The 27983-nt window shown below is 39.5% G+C and overlaps 1 protein-coding gene across 2 annotated transcripts in view; it reads right to left on the minus strand.

The window, feature by feature from the left end:
- Positions 1-1261: 1261 nt before the first annotated feature.
- CHRM2 (cholinergic receptor muscarinic 2) overlaps positions 1262-27983 on the minus strand; it is a 99530-nt gene continuing 72808 nt past the window's right edge. The window contains exons 1-3 of one of the 2 annotated variants that reach the window (XM_062590007.1): positions 11378-11451; positions 10473-10580; positions 1262-5483 (exon numbers count right to left, since the gene is read on the minus strand). In XM_062590007.1, coding sequence (XP_062445991.1) covers positions 4044-5444 — 1401 coding nt within the window. In that variant the 5' untranslated portion in view covers positions 5445-5483; positions 10473-10580; positions 11378-11451 and the 3' untranslated portion in view covers positions 1262-4043. Of the gene's footprint in view, positions 5484-10472; positions 10581-11377; positions 11452-27983 lie in introns of those variants that run through there. The other variant, XM_062589997.1, reaches the window with a different exon arrangement.

Consider the following 27983-nt stretch of genomic DNA (forward strand, 5'->3'; position numbering starts at 1 on the left):
TTGCATGAGGTATAAAATGAATCTGTGCATTTTACTGCATGATACTACGCCACAAGAATATTCACTCTTTACATTTTGTTTCTTATTTGGAGATGGCTTATTTAAAATTGGGAAGGGAAGCTAATTGCTTTGGCTTTGTTTCATGTAAAGACTTTTTTTTTTATCATCTTTTTTTCTTAAAGCCCAATGCGGAAAGGATTTATGAGACTTCTCACTTCATAGGGAGATTTTGACTTCAGTGGGGGTGATGTGCATGTTAGAGAAGGCAATACTTTTGGTGAGGTTAAAGTGTTCAAATACCACCACTCACGATGCCTGAGAGGCAACAGAAACTGCACACCTGTCAATAAAACACAAGCGACAGATACTTGTTAAAGTGAGGGAGAAAGAAAGCTTTTTGTCAAAGGCACTGACAAAAGAGGAAAGGCAGATAAAGAAACAAGAAAGGAAGCCAGGACAAATTAATGACCATCTATCAGCTTCCTTCAGGGAAAGATTTTCTGTAATTTAAAAAAGAAAGGATTCTCAGAAGTCTAGAGCTTTTCATGATATACAGGAACAATAAATGGGATATTGTATAGAAATCATGTCCCCAGCAAGTGTCTCTAGACATGTGGCATAAAACATTTGTAGAATCAAGGGGAGAAAGAAAAGCCTGCCTCTTTTTAGCTTCTTGTTTTCTACCATTTGTACTACTGTTGACTGTGAGTACAGAGCCATCTAAGAGGAGATCCTCAAAAATATCAAAAGCTGTTAGACTCCAGACTCACTACCTGCCAGCACGCCCAACAGCAGAGGAGACATGGGGGGCATGTTCAGATCCAGAAGGAGATGAAACAGCAGCAAAAGTCCTCCCTCTGGCTAAAGATGCTTCCTCTGTCAACACATTTTCCTCCACGTGCAAAATATAAGACAACTGGCTGATAGATTTAGCAGTTGCTTTTGTCCCCGTCAGGCTCTGTGGATACCAAACAACTGCTCCTGGGGGTCACTTTGAACACTCCAGTTCCCATGAACACTTGAGAGACAAAAAATAAAAAAAAAATAGAGAGGAGAGGAGAGGAGAGGAGAGGAGAGGAGAGGAGAGGAGGGGAGGGGAGGAAAAGAAAAGAAAAGAAAAGAAAAGAAAAGAAAAGAAAAGAAAAGAAAAGAAAAGAAAAGAAAGGAAAAGAAAGGAAAAGAAAGGAAAAGAAAAGAAAAGGAGAAAGGAGAAAGGAGAAAGGAGAAAAGAAAAGGAAAAGGAAAGGAAAGGAAAGGAAAGGAAAGGAAAGGAAAGGAAAGGAAAGGAAAGGAAAGGAAAGGAAAGGAAAGAAAAAAGAAAAGAAGAGGAGAGGAGAGGAGAGAAAAGGAAAGGAAAGGAAAGGAAAAGAAATCTGGACTTTATTGGCTTTGGACTATTTTTCATCAAGCAATGTTTGAATCCTGTGACATCTTCAAATGAATCCTCATGATTTCTAATAAATCAAGAGAAAATCCCAGATAGAAAGCTGACAGATATTTTCTTTAGGTTTTGTACTCACTGGAAGATAGATTTCTCAATATTACTTCAGCTGACAATTGTATTATCTCTTTTTCTTGTTCTTTTTTTTTTTTTTTAACTACAAATGACTTCAGTGCTCACAGAAGATGCCAGTCAGATTGACACATCTGCAGATCGTTGCCTTCTCTTTAGAAAACAAAGGTAGGGATGACCTGTGACAGTACAAGTCATCTGCCATGGGGCTGTCAGCATGGCAGATCCTACTGTACCCAGGCTACCGCAAAGGGTAAGGCTGCTTCAGTTTTAGCCCCTTTCTGGAAATGATTAATAAGGAGAAAGAAAGGGGGAAGGCAAGATGTGCTCACTGCTTTTTTTTTTCCCAGTCCATGAATTACCTGTACAGCTTTGCTCAGGTGTTGTGGGACATGAAAACTGCCAGCCTGGAAGCTGTAAGGTGGAAATGCAGCTGGGATCCTTTCACCAGCCAGGGTGTGAAATGGCTGAGGAGAGGCTCCAAGGGGTGAGTGGATGACAGGGGGCTGCAGGAAGCAGAGCAGAGAGCAGGTGTAATTGCATCCTATAGCTTGGACTTCTTAACCTGTGTACATGTCCTTAGCTGTTAGAGGAATTCACAATTTACGAAAAAGTGCTAGCTTTGAAGGTCAGAGTAAAGCATTTGTACACCTGCTGGAAAACTGAAGTTAAAAGGTGACTTATAAGAACATACAAACCATTCTTTCCCACTTTGGGAAGCTGTACTACTGCTGAAAGAAAGGAGCATCTGGGTTTCTCTCAGAAAACTTTTCTAAAGAAATAAGATTTAGAAAACGAACATATTTCATTTTATCTTTGATTTTTAGCTGCATTTTCAGCACTTTAAGAGACTAAATGACATAGAAATGATCATACAAGTCTTTCCTTTGAGCTGTCAAGATATGCCTAGGGAATGTAGTTTTTAAAGAAATGCCGCACTTAGTTTTACAAACCTTATCATTGAGTAATTCTTCCTTACAAGCAGGAAGATGAAACTTGTGATAGTAAATACGCTTCAAGGGGAGTGAGGATTGCAAAATTAGATCCTTGGCTGCATGGAGACATTTAGATATATTAGAATGAAATCACTACAGGTGTTAAATCAGGCCATGCATATTAAGACATATTAATCCCAGGTTTAATGTGGCCTTAATTTATTGTAGGTTAATCCTCCTCATTTTCCCTTTCTGCCAGGACTCTGTACCTTGAAACATGAAAATTGTCGTATCACCAAAGTGCTTTGACACTCAGTTCCAATAAGCTCCTAGAAAGGTAAAACTTGCATATGAAAGGCTAATTTCTCCATAATCCAAAGGCTGCTATTTTGAAGTGCATTTTGGAAGACTCTAATATGGTGGTGTGAAATAACAGGATGATTTGGTGTTCCATTTGGCTTTCACTCCAGAAGACAGTCTCTTTGGAGACTTGATGCAGCAAGCTACTTTTCGGATAACAAAATCCATGGATGTACCTTCATTAGCGCCTGGAAGTTAGAGTTACTAAGTAGGAGGTAACTGGAATATGCAGGATGCACAGCTGACAGCTGTTTTCAGTAATTTGGTACGCTTTGTCCAATCCACACAGTGCTCAGTTGTGCTACAGTGAATATTGAATACTAAAATAGTAAATTCTTCACTAGGCAGAAAGAATCTGAATTTGAGCTGGTGCAGAGTAGTGAATAATATCTGGAACTTAACTCCCACCAGCTCCCATCCAGGCTATTTCAGTATCTGGTTTTGTATCTGTCTCAAAGGCTTTGACCTACACGGATGCTGAAACAGTCTTAGAGTGTATCAATCTGGAAACGACGGCTTTTTTCCTTTTATCCTGACTTGGTTAAGAGATCATGAGACAGAGTTCCCTAGATAGGGAGAACTGGCAGATTTTGAATAATAAACAGACTGGCAATGGTTACATGTTGGGTAGGAAATACACTTTCAGAATTGATGCAGTTTTGGAAATGAGAGTGTCATAAATGTCATAAAATAATTATCACCATCATTTGCCCAACATTAAGGTTCTTACATGAGAGTGACAAATTAATTTAGTCAGCTTTGAGCTTTGGAAACCTTCTACATAATTCATTTGGACTGTCCAAAGTCCTTCTAAACCCCGATGACCCTTCCACACTGTTATTGTTAAAATTCCTTTGCACGTCCCTCCCCATCCCCCCAGATGGAAACATATTAAGTAGACGTAGGAAAAAATAGTTATAGACTCTAAAGCCCTTCTGCAGAATATTCTCAGAAAGCAAGGAAGTGTGCCTCCAGTCCACATTCTTGAATAACTCCTCATATCATCCCCACGTCTTCCAGATTTATTGACAATAATTTAAAAATGATTTAAAGAGTAGTTCTCAGGGATGGAGCTGAAGCCCCATGTCAGTATTTCCACCATCATCCTGGATTGCACATTCCTTAGTGGAGCATAAAGTGCTACAGCATTGTTTTTTTTTTTTTTTTTTTTTTTTTTATTCAGCTTGGAACTTCTTCACCCTTTCTGTTATTAATTATTATTATTATTATTACTTTTACCTTGTAGCTCCTATATTCTTGTAATGACACATAAGAAGATGCTTAAAGGTCTTCTTGAAAGTAGCATTGCAGAGAGCATAACAAGCAGGGTTGATGGTACTGTTGATGTAACAGAGCCAGTAACCTATAGTCCATACGGTACCAGGAATGCAGGATGTGCAGAAGCTGTTGATGAGCACCATCACATTGTATGGGGTCCAGGTGATGATGAAGGCCAGGAGAATGGCCAAAATAGTCCTTGTCACTTTTTTTTCTCTAGAAGGAGGCAATTTCTTTTTGGCTGGCTGCTTTGTCATCCTGACAATCTTCCGGGCTACACTGTTTTGCTTCTCCTCCCCGTTAGTGCCTACAATCTCCACAGTTGTGTTGGTGGATGCACAGCAGTCACCCTTTTGTGACTTGGTGACTATTCTGATGCATGTCAGCTTGGAGTTTTCCACTCTGAGATGGTCCTGGGAGGCAGAAGCCTGGCTGGCCTCTTTGGCAGCTTCATCCTCTTTCATGTTGGAGGCGACAACACTGACAGAGGTGGAGTCATTGGAGCTCTCTTTCTCCTCCCCTTGAACACAGTTGTCTGTCACAGACTCTCCAGTGGTTTTTCCATTCTGGATTTTGCTGTGCTCCAGCCCATCCCCACTGCCTGAGATGTTATTATTGTTTGGTTTCACTATTTTACCTTGGACAAGGCTGGGGGAAACTGTATCCTGGTTTTGGGCAGCTTCCTTTTTCCCTTTCTTTATCCGGCTCTTGCTGGCTCGAGAGATTTGCCAGTAAAGGACAGTCATGATGATAACAGGTAAATAGAAGGCTGCAATGGCAGTGCCAAAAGTGACAGCAGCATTGGAAAAAAACTGTATGTAGCAATCTCCATCTGGGACAGTCCTTCCCCCAACAATGAACTGCCAGAAGAGAATTGCAGGGGCCCACAGGATGAATGACAGCACCCAAGCAGCTGCAATCATCATGCCTGCCATCTTAGTGGTCCGCTTTACAGGGTAGGTCAGAGGCTTGGTAACACAGAAATATCTGTCAAAGCTGATAATGAGGAGGTTCATTACGGAGGCATTGCTGACCACGTAGTCAAGAGCCAGCCAGAGGTCGCACACCACAGGCCCTAAGGGCCAGTAGCCTATCACAGTGTAAAGGGTATATAGGTTCATGGAGAAGACGCCGATGATCAAGTCAGCGCATGCCAAGCTGAACAAGAAATAGTTGTTGACAGTCTGCAGATGCCTGTTGACTTTGATTGACACCATGACCAGGATGTTCCCGATTATGGTGACTAGACTGAGAGACCCTGCTACCAGGACGATGAAGACCACCTCAACAGTTTTATAGGGACTCTCCAGAGCCATCACATTTTCAGTGGAAGAGTTTATGTACGTTGAGTTATTCATTTCTGTGCTGCTAAGAAGATACCCAATTATCACTTAAGCCTGCAGAAAAAAAGAAAACAAAATAATACTGTTAAGAAATTATTCTCTTTATATCTGACAATGGATTCCAGAAAAAAATATACAGAAAGAATTTAAAAGTAGCAGACTATGTGAAGAAGGACCATTCAACTCTGGCTAATTAAAACACCTTGCAACATATAATATTCCATTAGGAATAACATACCAATAGGATTTGACTAAATGTGTGACAGAGACACCAGACCTAGATTTTTAAATCTTAAGATGCGTTTTTCTCTTTGTTCTATTATAAAATTTAGAATGACTTGAAAATTTTGGAAGTGGATCTGGATATTGATTCCCACTCCTTGAGTGTACAAGTTCAGTTTGTTCATTTCAAACTCACTTCCCAAAAAAATGTCCAGCCCTGAGAATGTGTCATTACTGTAGTCTGAGGTGAAGATGTGATTTACGAGAAACTGGATAACAGAAGGTGACTTATCTTTCCTTCATGTTACTACTGGGTACAGTAGTAGTACTTCTGTGAGGTTCATGGAACACATCTGTGTCATCTCTTCCTTGTTTTCTTATACTACAGTTGCTTTTTTGTCAGCATTTGCAAAGGTGCTGGCACTGCATCAAGCTGAAATTATGAGGCTACAGATAAAAAAAGTGTAGGTCTGTTGAAGTCAATAGAAATACAAGACTCACCTCACCTAAGTGCCTGGCTATCTAGTTAGATGTGTACATCTTTATTGCTGTTGTTGTTTTCATTTCTGAGTTAAGCGAGATTATTTAAAGTGTTTTTGTATGTCCTCTTGGCTATTTGTGCTTGGGAAAAGGGATTTTTTTTTTTTTTTTTAATATGAAGAGGTCATCTCTCAACGTTCATTTGCTTCTACTTGCCTTGTTTTTTTTTCAAATAATAACACATTTAATCTATATAACATGAAAGTGTGACATAAGACATGAAACAGCAGGCAAATGGAAAGAAAGAAACAAATAAAAAACAGTTCTGTTCATACACAGCAATCCCCTTTCCACCCCATATAATCTATTGGCAGTACTCAGCAAATAGTAATTAAAAAACTAGCAATATATATTTGATGGAAGACCAAGAAAATAGCACATGCTTTTGCCTTGGGGATAAGTACTATCCTTCCGTGCATCCCCTGGCAATCAACAGAATGCATTGGAATTGTACAGCCAGTCTCTGAGCACTCATTATTTATGAGCCGTGCTCCAGGGATTACTGAGGCATGAAGGCCAGATGTGATGGAGAAGTTGGATCATTTCTAATTGGAATATCTCCCCTTTTCCCCCAAGACACCACTTCTTTAGGATAAATCTTCTAGAGGTACAGGTATGACTGAAAGAAAACAAGAATTCAGTTAGCTTATGTTTGGCTCCTCTATACTTTAAGGATTAAGAAATCCTTCTCTGGCCCCTACCACAAACCTGTTGATGCTTAGGCACGTACAGTCCAAGTCACTTAAACAGAGCGATGCATTTTTGCTGTCATTTCATTGCTGCATATTTTCTTTCAGAAGCCAAAGGAGGAAGATGATGTCAAATGTGAGCACAATAACAAAAAAAACCCCGTGACCTCTAAGAAAAATAAGCAAGTCAATGTCTGTGGAAAAGTCAAAATGCTACACCAAAAATGCTATACCAAGGTACGGGCTCCCTATCTGAGGTAACTTTGTGTTCTTGCAATTTATACCCGAAGAAATATATCTGGCTGAAGATGGGGCTCATGCACTTGCCTTTGCTTTTAAAAACAGATGAGATTTGTTTGACAATTCTGTGGAGAACCAAGTGCATGGATAAACAGGCAAGCATAAGCCTGGACAGACATTTTTTCCTACTCTCTGTTCACAGGTACATCCCCAGAAGCCACGTCATGAGGTTCAAGAGAGCAAAACTGTGAGGATAAGGAGTCTGATAATGCGGGAGAAATGCTTTAATTAAATATGTGCTTTGTACAGTATGAATAGGCTGATAATAATGTAACAGTACATATACTCTGTACAAAAAACAGACAAGAGAATAGCCTATATATCTTCAATCTATAGGACTGTCATTTCAGCAATTCATTGTGTGCTTTTTCACCTTACAGCTGAGCAGCTGGCTATCCAGTTAGATGTGCAAGATATTAGTTTTTTGGGACAAGCTAAGAACTTCTCCCAAGCAGAGTTGTTTATGAGCATTCTTGACAGAATGCATTTTTGATGAAAAGATGAAATAACTCAGAGATGTATTGATTTCAAAAAAGATTTCAGCTGAAAAGAGTTTGCGATCCAGGGCTCTCCAGCTACCTCTGGTGACAGAGAGTGAGAGAGGGAGCAAGACAAGCTGGGAAAGAGAGGGAAGAAGGTGAAAGAGAGGATGTAAGCTGAAAAAATTGTGCCTTTTGATCAGCAAACAGGTGTTTTTGCACACTTTCATTTTGCAAAATGTTCAGAGGTTTTGTTTTCATTTCACTGAAGATCTAAAATTAATTTTGAAACCTTGAAAGCTGACATGAATGGAATCACCATCTTCTAGCTAGCTTTATTCCAAAGCCTTTTCAGTAGATATTTTTACCTTCTTCCAGTATGGCTCATTGGTAATTCAGGAATAAATTCACTGGAGATAATTATTGATGGTGCAAGGAGCTGGGTGAGACCGAAAGGCTAATTTTACTTGTTAGGAATAGGATTTTACTGTGTTCTTTTGAACAGAAACAGTGCAAAGGAACCCCTTTCCCAACGATCTCTCTTTGCACTAAACTTCCCTGCCATGACTAAATTGGTAGTTCTGCCCTGCAAATCACATTTGCTGCTACTTTCTTAGGTACTGAAAAACATAGGGACAAATTCTGCCATCAATTACTCTGGTACAATCTTCCCTTGCTTGCATCAGTATGATTGTGAAGTGAAATACATTTGCGTGTGTGTGTGTGTTGATGAGAAGATACAGGGCTGAAGAAGCGGCTTGATTTCAAGCAATGTATTTCATCAGTGCTGACACTGCTGCGTTTCGTGCATAAAAGCAGCACAGTACACGTGCCTTCTAATCCAAGACTCTTTCAAACCTGCTGGACTGCTTTCTGCTCACTCCGATAGGATTTGAATCAGCCCCATGTTGAGTTTTCTGTTTCTTACGGCCAGTTGCTCCCTCGGTACAAGACTACTTGTGGACTGCTTTTGTTTTTGTCCTGCTACCAGCCCATCTCTCCTGCTGGAGAAGCAGTTGTTATGGAAACAGATGTTCATCTGGCAGACCTAAGGGGCAGAGGCATTTTAAGGTGATATGACCTCCTGTTATGAGAAGGAACAGATCTTATTCTTGAACAAACAGAACTCTCCTCTGCAAACCCATGGGTATTTGTGCGAGTTGCCCAATATGGCACTTACTCCTGTGGGCTACCATAATTTATCCTTGTATACAAAGAGCATTCTTGCTAAACAGCGAATATCCAGCAAAGGCATGAAATCTCTCTTGTGATCTGAAAAGCAACTACATTCATTTTCTGAAATATGTTTTAAAATACATATGACCATGTTCTATGCAAACGCCATAATTACTACATGGAAAATGTCTGAGGTCATGAAATTCACATACAAAATAATTAATTTTTTGATAAGTAGATGGGAAATATTTCCAATGCAGTAGTTTCTGCTCTCTAAAGAATTACTTCACAGTGGAGAAAATCATTGCCATTCCCTCTTCTTACTAAGGAAAAGTTTTGTGTGGGACCAGGGGATTCAGTGGGCCATACCGCACATGCACCCTCAGTGCGGCCTGACCCCAGGTCTTTCCGCAGCAAACAATCTGTGACATGCAGAAGCAGGGATCCGGCGTGGGTTGCTGAACCGGGACCCCGGCACCTCCCAAGCGAAACGCAGTCCAGCCTGGCATGGGCTGCCTTCCCAGGGCACGCTGGAGCCACAGGTCTTAGTAAAGAGATGCGTCTGCCACTTTCCTTCATTTCCTTCCCCAGCAGTCACTAGGAACAGAGCAACTGAGATCTGCTGAGTGGGTTTGTTCCTGCAAACTGGTGTTTTGCTGTAAATGGGCACTGCAGGACAAAATGATGCTTTTCAGGACATTCGTCCTGTTCTTTTGTAGGTTCTGAAAGCACACGCAGGAACGCGAGGGCAAGGAGAGGGGACAAGGATTGGATATCACCCTTAGGATCATTACCCTTAAATGTACCATCCTTATGAAATACATCCTACCGATTTTGCTCCCCACCAGCCCTGAGAGTATCCCATGCCTTTGACGCAGGTGGATCTTGTAGCACTCATGGCAATTCTCCATTTAGAACATATCTCCAACATCTGCCACAAAACTGACTATGGAAATTCTGTGTGTATTGGAAAAATTGGCTGATACGCCGTGCCTGTCAAAGTTAGAAGAATCTTTCTTTTGTATTGTGTATATTACCAAGTTAAATACGGTAAGAATTTAATGGTTTCTTTGAATCCTATAAAACCATATAAAGGCCAAGAGATGAAAGAGGAAGCAAACAATCTATACCTGAAAGTTATATTCGTGATTTAAATAGGATTACCCAGGAACCTATCTGAATTGCTACTTTGAGTGCTTTTCAGTATGCAGCTCTCGGACAAAAGTAAAATATATTTTTATGACTTTTCTTCCTCTTTGATCCAGTTCCCCTCTAGTCCAGAACTATGTAGAATGGATTTGATTTTTGCTGGTAGCAAGAATAGATTTTTTCATTTTTCCCAAACTAATTTTGCTACTGAAATGCAGGAGTTTTTAGATTCTAAATTCATTCTTGGCACCATTTACAGCCACAGAGTTAAAAAAAAAAAAAAAAAAAAAAAAAAGAGAGAGAGAGAGAGAGAGAGAAAGAGAGAGAAACAAAACTCCTAAGACCATGACAAATATACCAGGTATATTTATCAGAATTTGTCACAGACTTTAAGAGAGATGACAGATCTTTTCCAGGCTTTTTGTAAAAAATACATTTCAAAATATTCCCAAATATCAGAAGATTAAATTCTTCCCTGCATGGGTTACCTTTTGCAACTCATCTGAAACTCGAGACATATCTGCAAAGCGTCACTGCCCCTGTCTGATCCAGCCTTCTAATTTCCATGCCCTTTTGTTTCTCCCAATCAACATGTCCTACAAAAAAAAAAAAAAAAAAAAAAAAAAAATTCTAGGGGCCTGCCTGGACCTCCTTTTCCCCATCTCCTCATGAAGAGTACTTAAGTGCGAAATAAATAATTTCTGTACATATTTTGAAACAGTCAGTGTCCTGGACCATTAACCAAAGCAAACTAATGCTGTGCCACTGACAACAACTGAAATAAAGCAAAAATGAAAATACTCTCCCAAAAGCAGCAGGGAACTAATACATGAGTAGGTAGCAGTGCTGGCACCGACATTACCGCCTCAGCGTTATTGTCAGGGCCTGAGGATTTGTTCTGCACTTAATTACATCTTGCTCACTGCTGTTCTAATAGTCTAAAGCTGGTTAATATAGCGCCTAGAGCCAACTGGTTTGCATTCAGAATCACACAAGGGAAAGTAAAGGCAGTATAGACAAAAATATAGTCTCTCTAGTTTCAGAAAACAACCAAAAGGAAGCCGTTGTTCCTCAAAGGTCTAAATAATTATGCATTTCTACTACACTGGTGCTGTTGTTATTATTATTATGGCTATTGTTATGCTGAGAGTCACCCACTGGCAATAGGACACTTACGCTGTTTTCTTTCTGTAAGTGCAATTTGGCTGCAAGTATATCTTTGGTGCTAGCATTTTTCAGGACCTGTGTAATCAGTAAAGTACTTGCATTTTGCCTTTAGGCAGCTGACATCATTCCAAATTAAATTCTGCTTGCTACTGCATTGTGCAAACCTGAAAAATGTACTTAATATGCATGATTTTATCTGTCTAGATCCACAGAAAAGGATTTTTACCTCCTGGAAAAAAAGCAAGTGTCTTCCCTCACATGTCTCCTTATTCCTTGTAGAACAGTAGATGAAGAACCCTACTACCCAGACTAGTGAGCAAATAGCCAACTCCCATGGTCAAGATCTTGTCAGGCTTTTCTTTGTACGCTGGTGGAACCATCCTGGAGTATCCATGTACAGCGTGGTTGTTGTATGATTACAAGGAGCTGGTTAAAATGATCCACACCACTCTCTATGCACGCAGCTCTGCGCACCTCAGCCTCTCAGAGGTACTTACACACTGGAGGGAACTTGCAGAATGGTGATGGAAAAGTTCACCATTGGCTTTCAAGCAATATAAACGGTTCAGAGCAATTTAACTTTGGAAATCTGGAAAAAAAAAGCAGAAGGGTAGTTTTTCCTTTTTCAGGTAAGCTGCGGGGGTAGGGGACTGGAAATCTAGTTACTAAGATCAAAACACTTTTATAACCCAGAAATCATTAAGAGAACAAAGTGATTTTTGGACTATGGAGTATGATAAGCAAAATGGAGCTGTTATTTAAGTAGGACAGAAGAGGCTTTTGCTGTCCTCCTCACGTCCTTGACATTGATTGGTTTCTGTGCCATTTCACCTGACATTTACAATAGCTGGAAATGCAGGATCCAGCAGAATGAGGCTCCAACCTCTGTGCTTTCCAAATGGATGCCAGTCCTCCTGTGTGCATCTCCAAGGAGCAAAAGAGAAAGAAAAAGAAATGAAAAGAAAGAACAGGGAAATAGGTATTAGCAGCATTATTAATATAATATACAGAGCTCCTTTAAATGATTGGTTAGGGAAGTGAAAGCTCTGGAGAGCTGCCAGAAATTATGTCAGCCAAGGACAGGACAGGTACTGTAAGAATCTAGCTGCCCATAATGATGGGCTGAGCAAAGAGCAGTGCAGTTGTGTTGGAATGATCCCATGACTAGCGGTTATTTTTAAATCTCATTCGTACAAAGAAATCTTATCCATGCACAGTCTGGTCCACAGCCCAGCACATATTGTCAATTAACTACAGTACTAGGGTTCCCCAGTAAAAGACAGTGTTCAAGAGTGTATCTGCAGCTGCAGCTACAGCTCTTTAACGACATAAATATAAAACGTAAGTAGTACGAGGCTGAAACTAAAAAATGACTCAGAGCTTTAGATGTGCAATGCTTATTGAAACAAGTAGAGAACTATGCACTTTACAAAGTGGCTTAGAAATCTTAGATGTCTCAATACAGTAGATGAAATGATGTTTAGATCTCAGAAAACATTATCTGTCTTTAGAACCGGGGTATGTTCAGTGAATGTAGTATCTGTAAAAGTACTGGCTGCAAGATTGGCCTCAGCAGTATCCTTGCAGTGAGATGCAGAGAAGACTGCCTGTCTCCCTGTTCACTAACCAAAGGAGGAGAAAGAAAAAGACAAAGAAGAGCCTAAAGCGAGGAAAGATGCCAGAGTACACGATGGCACTGCAGCCTGTCCCCGCAATGGAAGCTGCGCAATAGCTCTGCTAGCGCTCGGCGGCTCATGGCAGTGAATTCCTCCCCACAATCCTTGCAATCAGTCTGGTTATCTGGGATCAGTATGCGCTGCAGGGTCTCAGTCAAAACATCAGTAACAGGCTGGAATATGTACCACATACAGCTGAGGGAAGAAATCTCTAATCCAGATGCCCTGTGCAATAAATATTAGATACTAACAAGTGTCTAGTAAATATTAGAACAAGGCTATATTTTTTAATGTGGCCCATCTACCTCCCTTATGTAATTTTCAGTTTAAGCAGGGTTTTTAAAGTAGGTGCCTAAATTTCTAACCCTATAGCTCTCTCTAGAGGGTTGAGTTAAATGGATAGGATCTCCATCTAGAGGCGCAGAACGGCACCTACCATGGAAAGCAGGCCTTTCTTGCAGGAGTGCTTCAATATGTGCTGAAAGTTTAGGTGCAAGTTAAAGATCTGTAAGGGAACCCACTTTTTATCATAATTCTTTGACAATCAGAAATATAATTTAATGAAATGCTGAAATCATTAGAGTTGGATATTCTTGCAGCAAACAATCTGAATACTGAGATATAATTAGACAGCGTTGCCTGCTGCACTGACACACGGACTCGAGCCTGAGATTTCCCCCTGTGACCAGTATTGTTTAATCATCACTTTGGGCTTGATCCAACTTCAAGCCCAACTTAAAGTGATGTTTTAGAATAGGTCATAAATGGGTCAGAAGAATGGCTGATGTCATCAAAAGACAACAAAACTAGGGACAGCTCCGTCAATGGGCCTATGTTCATTCCCACTTGCAAAAGATACAGGCTGGCTATAAAAGGGAGATCAAAATGATAGATTTCAGTATGCCCCTTCCCTTCCATTTCTTACTTTGCCCCACTGTTGCTGTAAGCGGGCTAGAATTCTTCACCCTTGTCCACCTGCACAAGTCAAGTGTTATCTGAATATAAGTAGCTTTTTCAAGCACTTTAGATAAAATACTTATATTAGAACTTAGATTAAAACTATTCATATACTCAGCCCCTGAGAAAGGTTCTCTCAGCAGAAGAGTTATTTAAGCTTCTGTTAAGATTGAACTGAACATCATCAGATTCCAGGCTATATTATTTGAAGAAGCAGTGCCCCGATAGGTAAGTACTCCCTCCGCAGCCCAGTATGAATTGGAACTGCAGCACTTCATTATCTTCCTATCACCTATCTTGCCTGTGCTATTAAATAGAAAAACCTCGTGAGCACTACTCAAAGTCCCTGGATGACAAGTGGCAAAGCCGAGGCAGGAGGAGAAGGTTCAGAAGGCAGACTAAAACTAACTCATAATTTATCATGAATACTTGGAGCTAATGTGTGGCAGAAGTATATCTCTTATTTAAAATATGTACAGGAAGATCTGAAAAAATATGCATTCTTTGTGTTTCTACCTGGTTGAAAATATTTTTTCCCCCAAACCTGCAGTAATATTAGTAATGAAATAACAATGAAGAACTATAACACAGCACGTAGTGTTTTTCAAAGAATGACTGATTAAATCCCTCAACCTGCCAATGAGTGTGGCAAACACGCTGTGATATTCTGGCAAATCTCTGCAAATCCTTCTGAGTCGTGGAGATCCTTTGGGGATCCTGAATAAACCCGTAGAGACTCACATTGTCCCTCAGAGATTTTGCAGCCTTCAGCTGTATCTCTGAGCGGAATATTAGCATACTGTGGGCCCAGAGAGACTCTTACTGAAGTTAAAGAAAATCTTTCATTTTCCCTTGACTGGAACTGGTGTTAGCAAGACAACTTTTAGCAATATTTTGTTTATTATCCAGCAGAGTTGCATGCAATGCTAGTTGCAGCTAGAGGAATGATCCCCATATCTGCTTTCAAAAGCACTCTGTGTCTTTACTCAGCAAATACCACGTTAAAGCAGTGATAGTGAAGTAGTTTAAGAGACTAATCAGTGCTTACCTTAATAGAAGGGAGAGGTATCTATCTTCTCAAACAAAAATTTGCATTTCTAGGCCCATTTTAGAATTTGAAAGGTGAAGTTTGTTTGGGAAAGGATGAAATTAAGAGCCAAAAGCTTGTATTCCCCCCTTTCCTGAAAGGTGATAACAGTACTTGCTATTTTAAAACAGTTTGAAATATCAGATAAAATATCTGCTTCAGCTAAATATGAGCATGCTGATCACAACTATGAATCTCTATTGTAAGCCTTGATCATCTCCCCTTTTGCAAAACAGAGAACCTCAAAGATTACATCTTGCTTGACAAAGGAAGGCAATATTTATTTAGCAGTTTGTCCATAGCATTTACATTCACTGTTATTACATTATTAATAGGCTGTCTAAGTCTCTGACTGTATCATATTTCAGTACCTGCTTTAATTACAGAGACTGTAGTTGCAGACTAATTGAATTTTTACTCTACTACAGATTTTAGAAATCTGTGTCTAATTTTGGCTGTGATGCATGGCTCCAGATGTGTTTCAAGACACTGCAGTTACACTTAACAAGGTAAAATACCTTAGCTTTGTATATGAATAATTCACTGTGGCATTAAGAGAAGCCCTTATCCTATGTTAAACAATAATATAATGTTTAACAAGGTTAACTTAATAATAGGGAATCAGAAGACTTATCTCTGACTAGGTACCTTTTGTTTGAAATATATTCTGCTTCACGGGCCAGGAAGACTGAAATGCATAAGTAAACAGTCTCAAGCTTTCTCCTAGTTTTAATTTTTAGAGAGACATTGCAAAAGTTCACATCAATTTTTGATATAACTTGTAGGTTTTCCAAAAGAAAACAACGGGAACATTTGAAATGCAAGCTTCTGAAAGTGGTCAGTGGGATTATTTGAAACTTTTAAGAGCCTGAGAGGTAATAACTAAGACTGAATAGAGAAGTGAAGGCAATTACTATATGCAAAGAGCTGCACTGTGAGACATGAAAAATCTCCACAGAGTGTAGTCACTTGGTGCTGTGGCCTCAGTTCAGCTTCTTCCTCCTGAGGGGCAGCAGCCTGTGGTTATTAAGCCTAACCCCTTATGCCCCAGTCCCTTGTCACAGGCGCTGCTTGGATACACGCATATGGGGAATGTGCTGTAACCTACATGGGGCTCTGCAAATCGCTCATGTCACTTCAGCAAGGAAGACTGAGATAAAGAGCATCTGCAGGGTGATGGTGATGAATATGCTCAATGGTCCTTGCATATCACAGTCTAGTTAAAAGATCAGTTAATAAAAAGAAAGAAATATAGAACAAATATGTTACTTTTGAAATTCAGGCTTGTAGAGACTGTTCTACTACATCTTATTGAACAGGAATTGCTTTTGTTGCGAAAGTGCCATGTCAGCTTCTTTACTAAGACTGTTGCTAGAATGATTTGACTTACATGAAGTCATTGCTTTCTCATTTCTGGTGTCGAAGATCTCAGACTGGTTTTGATTAATATCCTGTACTTCCAAAGCTATGCTATAGATGACTCACTGCCTTCCTTTGGCAGGCTTATCTGTTTTTTCTACATGTCTGCCATTTTTAGTTCCTTACTTCAGACCACCTTCCTCCAGCAAATATGTCAGAGGAGGAGAAGACTCCTAACTAATACACTGAGCTTCCTGAGGTTTTGTTTAATTCTCGTCATCTGTAGTGTCACCCATATGATCCCATTCTCAGTCCAGCTCAATCTTTACTTAATTTTTGAATAGGGACTTGATGACAAAGCAAGCTTATGGGAAGCAAAATACCATCTAGAAATGGAAATGCTATCTAGAAATGTGCTTAGGGAACAATCACCTCCATTAAACTTGTGAGTTCCTAGGGTGCTCTGTCTGAGATTAAATCCTTTCCACTGTGCAGGCAACAGCAGCCAAATCACTCAGCAGCAATTGCTGCATTGTAACTTGCTTCTGCAAGGGATAAATCTGGTGGGCACCATGAGAGAAAGTCATGTTGGGTGATGTGGGGCAAGAGAAAAGAGAAAATAAAGAAGTTGAAAATGAGAAGAAAGAAGTTGTAGAAAGAGAGAGCTGGAGACAAGACTGAGGTTTGTCAGTCTTGTCTGACATGAATGAAAAAGAAAAGAAGTGAATAAAGAGAAGGCAAGAGAGAGTGACTACAAGAGAAATGAATGGAGAGCTCTATGAGAGCATCCAGCTGATTGAAAAATAAGAATTTCTTTCCGCAACCTATGGATGAAATGACAATTTATATGTTTTCCAGCTCTCCCGATACTTTCTATTTTTCAGTGAAATAGCTATCACCTCTTCTGTTAGAACTGAATAACATCAAAATGAATATTACCATTTCTTTGAATACCTGTGCCCTTTCTTAGTCTTCAACCCCCTCTACCGCCCAGAAAAGAAACAAAATAAAACAAATACATGAGAAAAGACTCCTACCCAAAATACCTTCAATTCAGTTATAATCAGGACTATTTTTCAGTTTGTTTTGAACTGTTTCTTCAGAATACTGAAATACTTCAAAGACTAGGAAAATTATTTACAAATATTTTCGTGTAGCTCAAAAAAGTATTTTCTCTAGCTGTCATCTGTTGTTGCCTGTTTGCATAGAAATTCCTTACTAAGTCTGCTTCTAGTATCTGTGTTATTCCATGCCAGCCAGTGGAGAGATGAGCTAGCAGTCCCTCACATGTCTTGCACTTTGAGTAAAGTTGTCAAGGCACCTTAGTGACTTGAAGGTCTGAAATTCCACTCTCAAAAGTCATTCAAACTTTTAATTTGCCAAATCATACTGCCATTCACTGACACTTAGTCTCCATAATATCTTTGGAGAAGGAGATTGCAATGATTTTCTAAAAAGTTATGCTTCATTCACTAATTGGGAATCCCAGCATATTCAGTTTTCCTACAGATATGAGCAGAGAATAGGATTTTTTCCCTCCGAAGATTGCTTTCTCTGTTTCCTAAGTTATTATTAATGGTGTGGATATAAACTTATTCCCTTCTTGCCCGATTCTGGAGCTAGTCTCCAAAAGGTATGAGATTCAAATAACCAACCAAAACCCCAGATGTAAAACGTGTTTCAGAGTGGCTGAAACTGTTTCAAATGGCGTTTCTCACAACGTTTCTGTATTCCTGCCTGTGACTCTTGGTGAATCCAAGTCACAGGCAAAGATAAAATAAAAAGAAATTACGTAAAATAAACACAGAAGAGAAACTGTAACTGAACTCCCAGGACCCCTGGAGCTCAGTGTCAAGAAGACCGCGTCTCCGCTGTCTCAGCTAAACTGGCAGATGCACAGCTTAGCAGCGTGGAACAGCCACAGCTTTGTGTGAAGTCACGTCCTGGGAATTTGAGTTGTCTTTGTATCTCCCCCCTCCCTACGCACCCCTCCTTGCTTTATTGCTAAGTGCTGCCTCCGCATCTCTTCGCCTTCTTAACAGCAACATTCCTCCCTCAGATCTCTGCAGTGGCTCTGCTGGAGGGAGAAGCAGGATATCAGAGCTGATATGTAACCTGTGGGCCTGAGACAGACCCAAATCACTCTCCCTTTTCTTCTCATTTTTCCTTTCTTCCTGGTGCAGCATCTAGTTCTCCTCTGGCCTTTCTCATCCTGTTCTCCACTGGATCAGCCTCCTTGCTGTCTCTTTTCCTGAGGTCACACTGTGCTCCTCTCTCTTCTTCTAGTCTGACCCTTACTCCCTTTGTCGACAGTGTTTGGTTCCCATTTCTCTGAATGCTGCCTCTTGCAGAAAAGCAAAAAGATTTGTGCAGCCTCATGGAAATCTCATGAAGAGTCCAGTGGGAAGCAATTCTGTAATGACACACCATGGTGCTGCCCTCTCCCACTCAAGATGAATACTGAGTGAGGCCAGTCACCGGCTCTGTTCAAAGGCTTATAGAAACACACCTAAACTTTGTCAGCTTTTCTTTGAATACTTCAGTATTTCAAAAATCATGAGAGCCAGATTTACTCCCTATTTGAGAATTATCCGTTGGTCACAGTACACTTTATATAATATTCTTTATGTAACAGAAATAATTAAAATTATTTTGGATGAGAAATGCAGAAGACCTGTGAGTGGACTCTCAAGAGATTTACCTGGCCACGACTGATGCAGACCCATGCATTTGTTTATGAAATGAATGAGATCTGACTAAGCAGAAATTGTTTTCGGTAAACAGTGGTATATTGTAAGAGTAATTTGAATGGACAACTTTACAATAGCACAGAATTGGCAGTATATTTTTGAAAGTGAGAAGATATTCAGGACTAACAGCATAGGCCATGCTAAGGGGAGCAGAAAGTGATAACTGTAGATAATATATGTATATATAAATAAATAATTACATATATATGATGTAGGTGTACATTTGGCTATTTGCTCATAAGAAAAAATAAGTTCGTTTTGTATAGCAGCAGTGTTACCACAGGGTGGAAGGTAGGATCAGGATGGGAAGAATGAGGTGAATGTCTACTTAATTTTTCCATGCTGAAATTTTTAGTTCTCTGCTGATCCTAGAGTCTGAGACTGAATAATGCCACTCTGATTTGCGGATGCTATTTACTCCAGTCATACATGCCTTATGATGCTCTTCAAGCCTTCTATGACTCAAAGGCACATTTCACAATTCCTTGCTCTCAGTCACTCACACTATAAGCCTATACTTCAAAGGAATGTTTGAAAGGGAATGTTGAGAGGAAAAAAAAAAAAGGGAAAAAGAGAAAAATTATCCACTTGTCCCCTGCCACCTCCTCCTATTTTTTTTTGTTTGTTTTTTGTTTCCTCATGATCAACAGGCTTAGGATACTTTGGTATAACTTCTTATTAGTGGGTTATTTTTTTCTTTCTTACTTTACAAAGATCACAAAAATCAATTGGCAGTGAGGAAGAAAACACAACTGCGATCCTTGTCCACACATTGTCCTCTTAGACTGGGCTTGTCAAAGTGCACTTCAGAACAGGTAGGTGACTTTCCATCTCTAAGCAGGCTCCTTGGTTCAGCCTGGAATGATGAGATAGTGACTCACAGCCTTTTTTTTATACCATGACTTTAAGCAGTAGAATACACAAAAGTATGTCCTTTTCCCTTCTACCTATTCAGTTCTAAAGTGAATAAGTGAAATGTCTAAGGGCTATTGGTGCTGCTTCTCCAGAGTATTGGCAATATCACTAAGATGATGTTTTCTTTTATTTTTGTGTGCAAATGAGGTTCAGCTCTAAATTCAGTTCACTTCAAGGTTTTAAATGTGTTATCAATGTCAATGTCTTCTACCTAAATGACCAGCAATAATGAAGTCCTGAATGTTTTTCATGTAGTGTCTGAAGTGTGTCTTTTTAGGTGGGTATAGAAATATACATAAGGTAGGATTAGTCACTTTTTTTGTTCATTTTTAATGATCAGTTTGAATTCTTTCTGTTTTAGCCTCTGATATGCAATGCAATCATATTGAATGGCTAATATACTGAATGACACTGAGTGGTTAAAATGCAGCCACTCTTGTTTGCAGAGAAGCATAAAGGAGGTATTTACAATCAGTCTGATGTGTAACCTCTTAATCTTTCTAATGTTATGGTGGAAAATACCCTTTAAATTTAATTATCTGCCTCCTTACATTTACTACTTTGCAAATAAGCATTTAAAAATGTCAATCATCTCTCTTTACAGAGATCTATAATAATTTTGCATCTACTCATGAAGATGCTGGTCATCTAAGAAAATCCCACTCAGCCCACCATGCCATTGACAGCATCATTTATTCTCTTAGTAGTCTGAAGCATATCCCAGGACCATGTAATTGAAGGGACAGTTTGCTTTCTATTTTACCCCACTACATATCTGAAGCATTCCAAATCTTAATAGATTATGGTTTGTCACAAAAATGAAGAGGTTCTTAGTAATCTATGCAATAAACATATTAGTAGTTATTTGAGGATGGTTTAGGTTGTCCTGAGAAAATAATTATTCCAAGTTGAGAAGATCTAAGCTAAAGTTCATATTATGGACTTATTAACTCCTTGGTAAACAGAAGAAATCTTAGGAAGTAACAGCATGGATTCTCCAGGAGACACAAAATATTATCTTAAGGCACCTGCTGTCAGCACATTATCTGTATTTTCATATCAGTCGCTTAAAAGTTTGCAAGAGCAGGCTCTGATTTGTGATTTTTTTTTTTTTTTTTTTTCATGGGGGATGTTGTGGAGGTATCTTCTGCTTTGAAAGTAGTGCCATTCTGACTATCAGGTACAACAGAAGACATGAAAATAGTCTGATTTAACTATATGATAAGGATGGGCATTGTAGGAATGGCTGGCAAGGAAATACTTACCAGCAGAGTATCCAACAGTGTTTGGGGCATATTGATCCTCCTGCGCATTATCAGCTAATGAGATTCAGGCTTATTGCCATCCTGAGCTAGCTGGTCAAAGGAGAATGACAGCATAACCAGGTCAAAAATAACTCTGCCTTCTCACTTCTCACACTCCTGCATACAGGAATGGGATGCTCCAGGGGGGACTGGGGGCTGTCTGCTGAGATAGAAAGAAAAATGAAGAGTGGTACCATCATTGATTTTTGCTTGTGGTGCTATGGTTCTTGCTCCTGTACAAGACTGATAGATATTTTAGCCTCAATGATCACTGAAAAAACTGTTAATACTTCTACATTTAAGGTATTAGGATTTTCTCTGTGCAGTTAGTGGAGAGAGGTAAATTCTTCCCCAAGGGGACTAGGAGTGTTAGGTGCTTTGAAGTGCCTTATGGAGAAGTTGCCACCTCTGTATTGATAGCACAGGAAGACTAAGTGCTAAGACTCCTGAATTTAAGTGCCAATATCTCCCTTTGTGTCTACATTTCTCTCTTCCTTTGTCTACACGTGAACTTTCTGCAAACATATCTGTGCCAGTAAGCATGTGCAGCTGTGTTATATATGAGTTAGACCTGGTTATGTGCGAGTATACATATATAAGTATGTCTTATGTATAGATCATATGTACGTTGGTGAGGGAGACTAGCAAATATGTTTGAATTCATTGGGTTAGATTCATTATTCTTACTAACAATGAATCTAGCTTACTTGCATCAACCATCTTGTTTATGCTTCCAAAACCTGGCCAAGGGATGTCTCAATTATCCACACAGGCAGGAAACAGGACAAAGGAGCAACAAGGGACAAAAAATGGAAAGGATGTAGAAAAACATGACATTTTCTTACTTACTTCTTGCAGAGAAGTGTGTTAATTCTCTCTTTCATTATTTTCAAGGCAGATATTACAAATACATAATCCCTTTAGATCAAAGATAACACATCTGTATTGCATCACCAGTGCAAATAAGATCAAGTGTCCAAAAAATGGCATTCCCAAATAACACTATAATAAGACAAATGATAATAAGATAATAACAGTAAATGCCTTTCTTAGCTGTTCCTGCAGGGTCTTGGAATTTACTTCATTCATGTCCCACACATCTGCACAGTCCCTTTATAACCAGGCATACTAATGCAGCTCATGATTAGATTTAACTAAAGATATGGCAGACAGATTAAGAGGACCAAACTCTTGCAATTTTCAGGGAAAATCTGTCCTCCCTTCCTCATAGACTTCACAGGTGAAGTAGGTTTTTTGCTTTCCATCAATGGACTGACTCAGTGCTTTAGACAGGAGAAACTGGTGCAATTTGCATTGAACTTAGCAGAGCCAATATGCCTTAAACTGCTATCTAAATACGCTTGGACTTCAAATACAAATAGAAATCTGAGTTTCAGGCACTCTATGAGTTCTATTATGGATGGGTTGCTTGTGGCTTGGAGGACCTTCTGCTATGGCAATACTGAGAAACAGTGATTTTTGAGAACCAATAAAAAATGATCCAGTGTGTTCTGATGAAAAAAAGACGTAAAAATGTACTGGTATTGGCTAAGAATGATGACAACATAGTAAAAGGAGGAAACGCTTGTGGGGTTCATAGTTTTCCTTTTGCAGTCATGTGATACACATTACATTTCCATACTCAGAAAGCCACTCAATCTACCTGTCCTTGGTACAGTCAGTATAAAAATAAACCATATGTAGCAAGTATGGAAGAGTGAGACAAATATTTTGACTCTGCAAGGATTTCTATAAGAACTGACAAAATGTGTCTGAGATTTTACTCTTCTGAAAAGGAAGCTCTTAAAGTTGTTTTTGAAACTTGTAAGCAGGTCTGCAAAAGTACTAGTATTGATGATGGGCAATACCACACAGCTTAGGGCTTCACTTTAGATAAGCAGTGCACAGAGTGCCCATATAGGACTTTTTAAAGCCTGTGAATCCAGGATTGCTCACAAGAATGTGGCATTCCCTGTTTCTGGGCAGCCAAGACACACCATTTGGGGCTTCTCCTGGTCTGTCTCCTTAGAGCCCAGGAAGGGAACAGTGAAGAATCTCCTGGTAGAAAAGCCAGATTTTCTCCAGTTTCAAAAAACAGCCTGAGTTCTCTGTAGTTACTAAGGCATATTTGTCTTTCCCTATCCAGGGATATTAAAATCAGTGCTGATCTTTAAAAGATGTAAATCTTGGGAGTTTCATTTATAAATCCTGTTGTCAGCTATGTCAGGGTGGCTAACAGTGTTCAGACCCTGATGGAGCTGTTTCCGTTTGAGTGAGAAACTGGTGGTACAGGTTAAGTGCTTGTTGGTGAAATATCCAACAGGCAATTTATGAGTGAGTGTGAACTGGGATTGCATCTGATGTGGTTGAGCAGTGCCTGGTACTGTGGGGTCCTTATTGTATCTGAAGCCTTTTGCTAAAGTGTCAGTTAGTGCACAAATATGTTCACATGTGGCAAATTATAGCAGCGGTATATCAAGAGATCTTCCAGTCTCCAGAATAGCTGCACATGTACTTCTCTCAAAGTAAAAGATTAAATATAGTTCTTAAAAGCATCCATGATTTGTCTACCGAGTGCAGTTTGTAGACTGGGCTTTGTTATATATACAGTTTCACTTAGATTATTACTAATGTTGGTTAACAGTTACTCTCCAAAATTCTCTTCCTATTTTCTCTGTGGCAAAATATTAGCTAGATAGAAGAGGCATTTTTAAGCAGGAACCTGAGAGGAACTGTGCATGTTCGGTATAGCCCCAGCACAGCTAGCAAAGTAGAGCAAGCCATCTTCTGCCGCTTCAGAAATATTCCGAAGATACCTATGTGCTTCTTTCTCTCACGGGATACATGTAACAAATACGGGAACAAAGAGCAACCGCGTCCTCGTATCTCAGCTATCTCTGACATCTGCTTTTTCACACGGACATGAGGTCCTCTTGTGCAGTGTATATCTGTCTGATCCTATTCAGTCCAGCTAACACTGTTCTAATTCAGTATTGAGTATTTCCTTCTTTTTCTTTTTTAACCTGGATTTTGGTGTTTTGTTCCTCTGGTGTTATCTTTTTTATTTCCTGTTATCCTTCTATTTTTATTTAAGAAGCTGCTATAATACCAGCAGTGACAGCAGCTACAGCAGAAAATACAAAAGGTGGTCAGGGCTAATCGCAATTCAAGCAATTATTTTTCTTGCTTCCTCAAAAAGAACCTGTTCTGCAACAGATAGAAAATCAAAAATAAGCACTATGCCTGTGAAGTATAATCTCTCTGTGTGTGTATGTGTGAACTGTATATTTATACTCTATTGCAGTTTTATTATTTCCTATCCTTTTTATCCTTTACTGATGCTATCTCTGATATTGTTGATCTGTATTGCATTCTTTCCTGTTTATCTGACTTCTTATCATGATGTGCACAAGGATTTTGGATAGAATTGTGACTATTAGACAGAGAACAGTAAATCCACTATAATCCAAGTTAAACAGGCTAATTAACCATAACCGATGTTTCAGGCAGAAAGTGCAAACTCATTGAGTGTGCAGTATCTCCAATGCTTCTTCCTCTATTTTGTTTGTTTTTGAGATTCATAGAATTAATCTGAGTTTGCTCTGTACCTTACAGAGCTTGATATTTATGGCAAAAAATACACAGATAATATTTGCTTGCGTTGAAATCACTTGCTCTACTCTGCAAACATGCTCTAGTGCTTACATATGTTCTTAAGGATGAATTATATATCACGGTGCTCATAAAAACAATCCTCATTAAGACGATATCACAGAAATATCATGAAATGAGTTGGGAGTTTCCAAACATCAGCATTTGCAATAGAAGCCTGACTCTGAGGGAGCTGAGAGTAGGGATCTACTGCATTGGCTATATTCCTCATCTAAACTCCAATATTGGAGTCTGAAATCCTATGATAAATTGCTCTGAAACAATTAAGAAGCCAAAAGCTCTGTGTATACCAATGGTAAAACTCTTGTTGCTTTGGAGGGGTTTGGGATTTTTCTGCAAAAAAGGAAAGAAACAGGTCGATATCTGGGGACTAGTCCCAGTTTATCATTTTATTGGATCCAGTATTATGTTCCATTGTCCTCTGCTGTTATCTGTACTGAGATCATGTTTGCTATTCGTCACATGACATCGGCATGATCTTTCCCCAGGACCCCTTTGTAACATACAGAGAGCCCAATAAAGTGGTTCTTTCCTCTACAAAATCACACTTCCCCTCTTTCCTTTCTGCATAGGGTCATACAGAATTACCTAGTGCCATGGTTATGGCCAAACAGCTGCCACACACAATTTAACGCAGAGCAAATCTGCAAAGTAGAAGACTGGGTAGAGGGTTAGAGTCTAATGTGCTGCTGAGTATCCCAGTGCAGTAGATGCAGTCTACTTTGTAATTTTTTTTTCCAGATGTGTTTACTGGTTAATGCTTCCCTGCTTTTGAGTACCTGTCGCAGTACCTGATAAACATCTGCATTTTGTTTATGGCCAAAGGGATCTCTGTGCAGGTAATTTATGTATCATTTCAAGTTCATAAATTATCTTGGAATTCTCAACTAATAAAAGCAGAGAGGATAATAAAAACATCATAACAAAGAGCACAGCAATAATATTGTGGAGATAATAAGCAGCAGAATAACCAAAGAATAAAATTCCATCTTTGTTATTCACCTGTTCTATGGAGGAGATATGGATAATCTACATTCTTTGATAAATTTCAAATTAAAACTAGACATGTAAAGTGAGGAAGTAGCTGCAGGGATCAGAATTACTGGAATGGGATGGAGGGGGTCCCAGCAAAGATTGGATTGTCTTACCACTAACAGAAGGGGGAGAAGAAATAACATCACTGCTGTGGACAAGTGTTTCTCTGAATAAGTTCTAAAACAAAATAGATTTAAGTCATCATCATTTTTTACTCAGTCCTTGTTATTGAATGGATAGGACAAAAGAATAAACAAACATTAACAAGAAAAAAACTACTCTCCCCCTAGCTTGAACCCCCTCTCCCCAATGATCCCTCTAGTAGAAACATTAGTGCTAGTTTCTGACATTTATTTAGATCCTTGTGCCACCCCTGTGGTGTAAGGTAATGGAAAAACTATGAGGCAACTAAATATTTACTCCCTGCAGGAAAATCCCTGGGTGGCTTAGACCCAACATTTTAAAACACTTAAAAATGTGAATAACTGGAAGATACCACAGGTGGCCATGTCTAATAGTTTAACACAAAGGGCACTAATTAAAGTTCTCTCTGTGTAAAAAGAGAGGCAAAAGGCTGTGCTATATTTATGTTTCTCTCTCAAAAAAATCAATGGACACTACAGGAAATTTCTAAGAGAACTGCTGGATTAAAGATTGATTCTTTTAGTTCAATTGCTGAACCTATACAGAATGGTAAAAGCAGTACAATATTCCTGGTGGCAACTGGGCTCTGCCCTGCATGACCTGGAGGGGGAGGTTTTCCACTGGGAGAAATGTGATATTTCCTCCTTCAAGACATTTTGTTCTCAATCTCTATTCTACTAATAGTGCAGCCAGTGAAGCTAATTACAATTGTAGTGATTGTGGCTGTGATTAGATGCCTGCCCAATGGGCAGTAGAAAATATCTGCAATCCAGCAGAGATTTTTAATTCATAAATGCACTTGCATGGTAACTGATGCTTCTTGGAAAGTAGTTTTAGTGCAAACCACAGGTCCGAGATCAGTGATGGAGGATATGCCATCTGATATCCTGGAGTACGCATCTTTTGAGAAGAGGCTGAGGAAGTCAACTTGCTCAGCCTGAAGTAGAGATGACTTTCGATTGACTGAACAGCAGATTGTCAATACCTACAAGGAGGTTACTGGAAAGATGGAGCCAGGCTTTCCAGAGTGATACATGGTGAATGGACGATGGATAACAGGCATATGCTGAGATGAGAGATATTGGCTGGGTTTAAAGGAAAACTCTCTCATCATGAGGACAGTCAAACAGTGCAACAAGTTGTCCAGAGAGGTTGTGCAGTCTCCATCCTTGGAGGTTTTTCAAGACATGACTTGGGACTGGGGAAGCAGGAACACATATACCCTTGGTAAATATGAACTCAGATTTCATGAAGGAAATTGCAGTGACTGTATGAAAAGCAATTTGGGAGTCAGGCAAAAGTATGTTAGAGAGAAAAAGGAATCAGTGTAATACAGATCTATGGTTTACTCAGAAGTGACATGTACAATATTAAGGCTCTTATAGCATCAGGACTGCACTAGATCAACTGTCCCAGGATTTGACTAAGGAGATGTCACCAGCTTGCAGCCTGCAATGCAGGATGTGTGCAGATTCCTAGGGGATAGACCTAAGAGATTGCACTAAAGAAACATAAACATCACATACCTGTCCTGATTTCATCAGCTCTGACTTGTCTTTTGGACTGGTCTACAGCAGCCAGTCCGAAAGAAAAGGATGCTCAGGATGGATGGAATAACCCATAGAGAGAAACATAAGGCAGCACAAATTGCTCTTACAATTCTGCCCCACTGCCAGAGCTGTCCTGGTGCAATGCAGAATGTGAGCAGAACATCCTGATGGACAGGAATGAAGCTGTCTGCTTGTGATCCTCCACCACAAATACAACTCAGATACATTTCTAAGCCCACATCAGAGTAAATAGGCCTTTAAGCATGAATTAATCTGACCGCATGTTTGCCTATAACCCTCATTTCTCTCCTTGCCCTTCCATAGGTTCACATATCTGCTTTAATGAAACAAATGAGAAGATCTCAAGCTGAGTATTGTCTTCC

This window comes from Rhea pennata, chromosome 1, assembly GCF_028389875.1.
Source record: "Rhea pennata isolate bPtePen1 chromosome 1, bPtePen1.pri, whole genome shotgun sequence".
Lineage (NCBI taxonomy): Eukaryota > Metazoa > Chordata > Aves > Rheiformes > Rheidae > Rhea > Rhea pennata.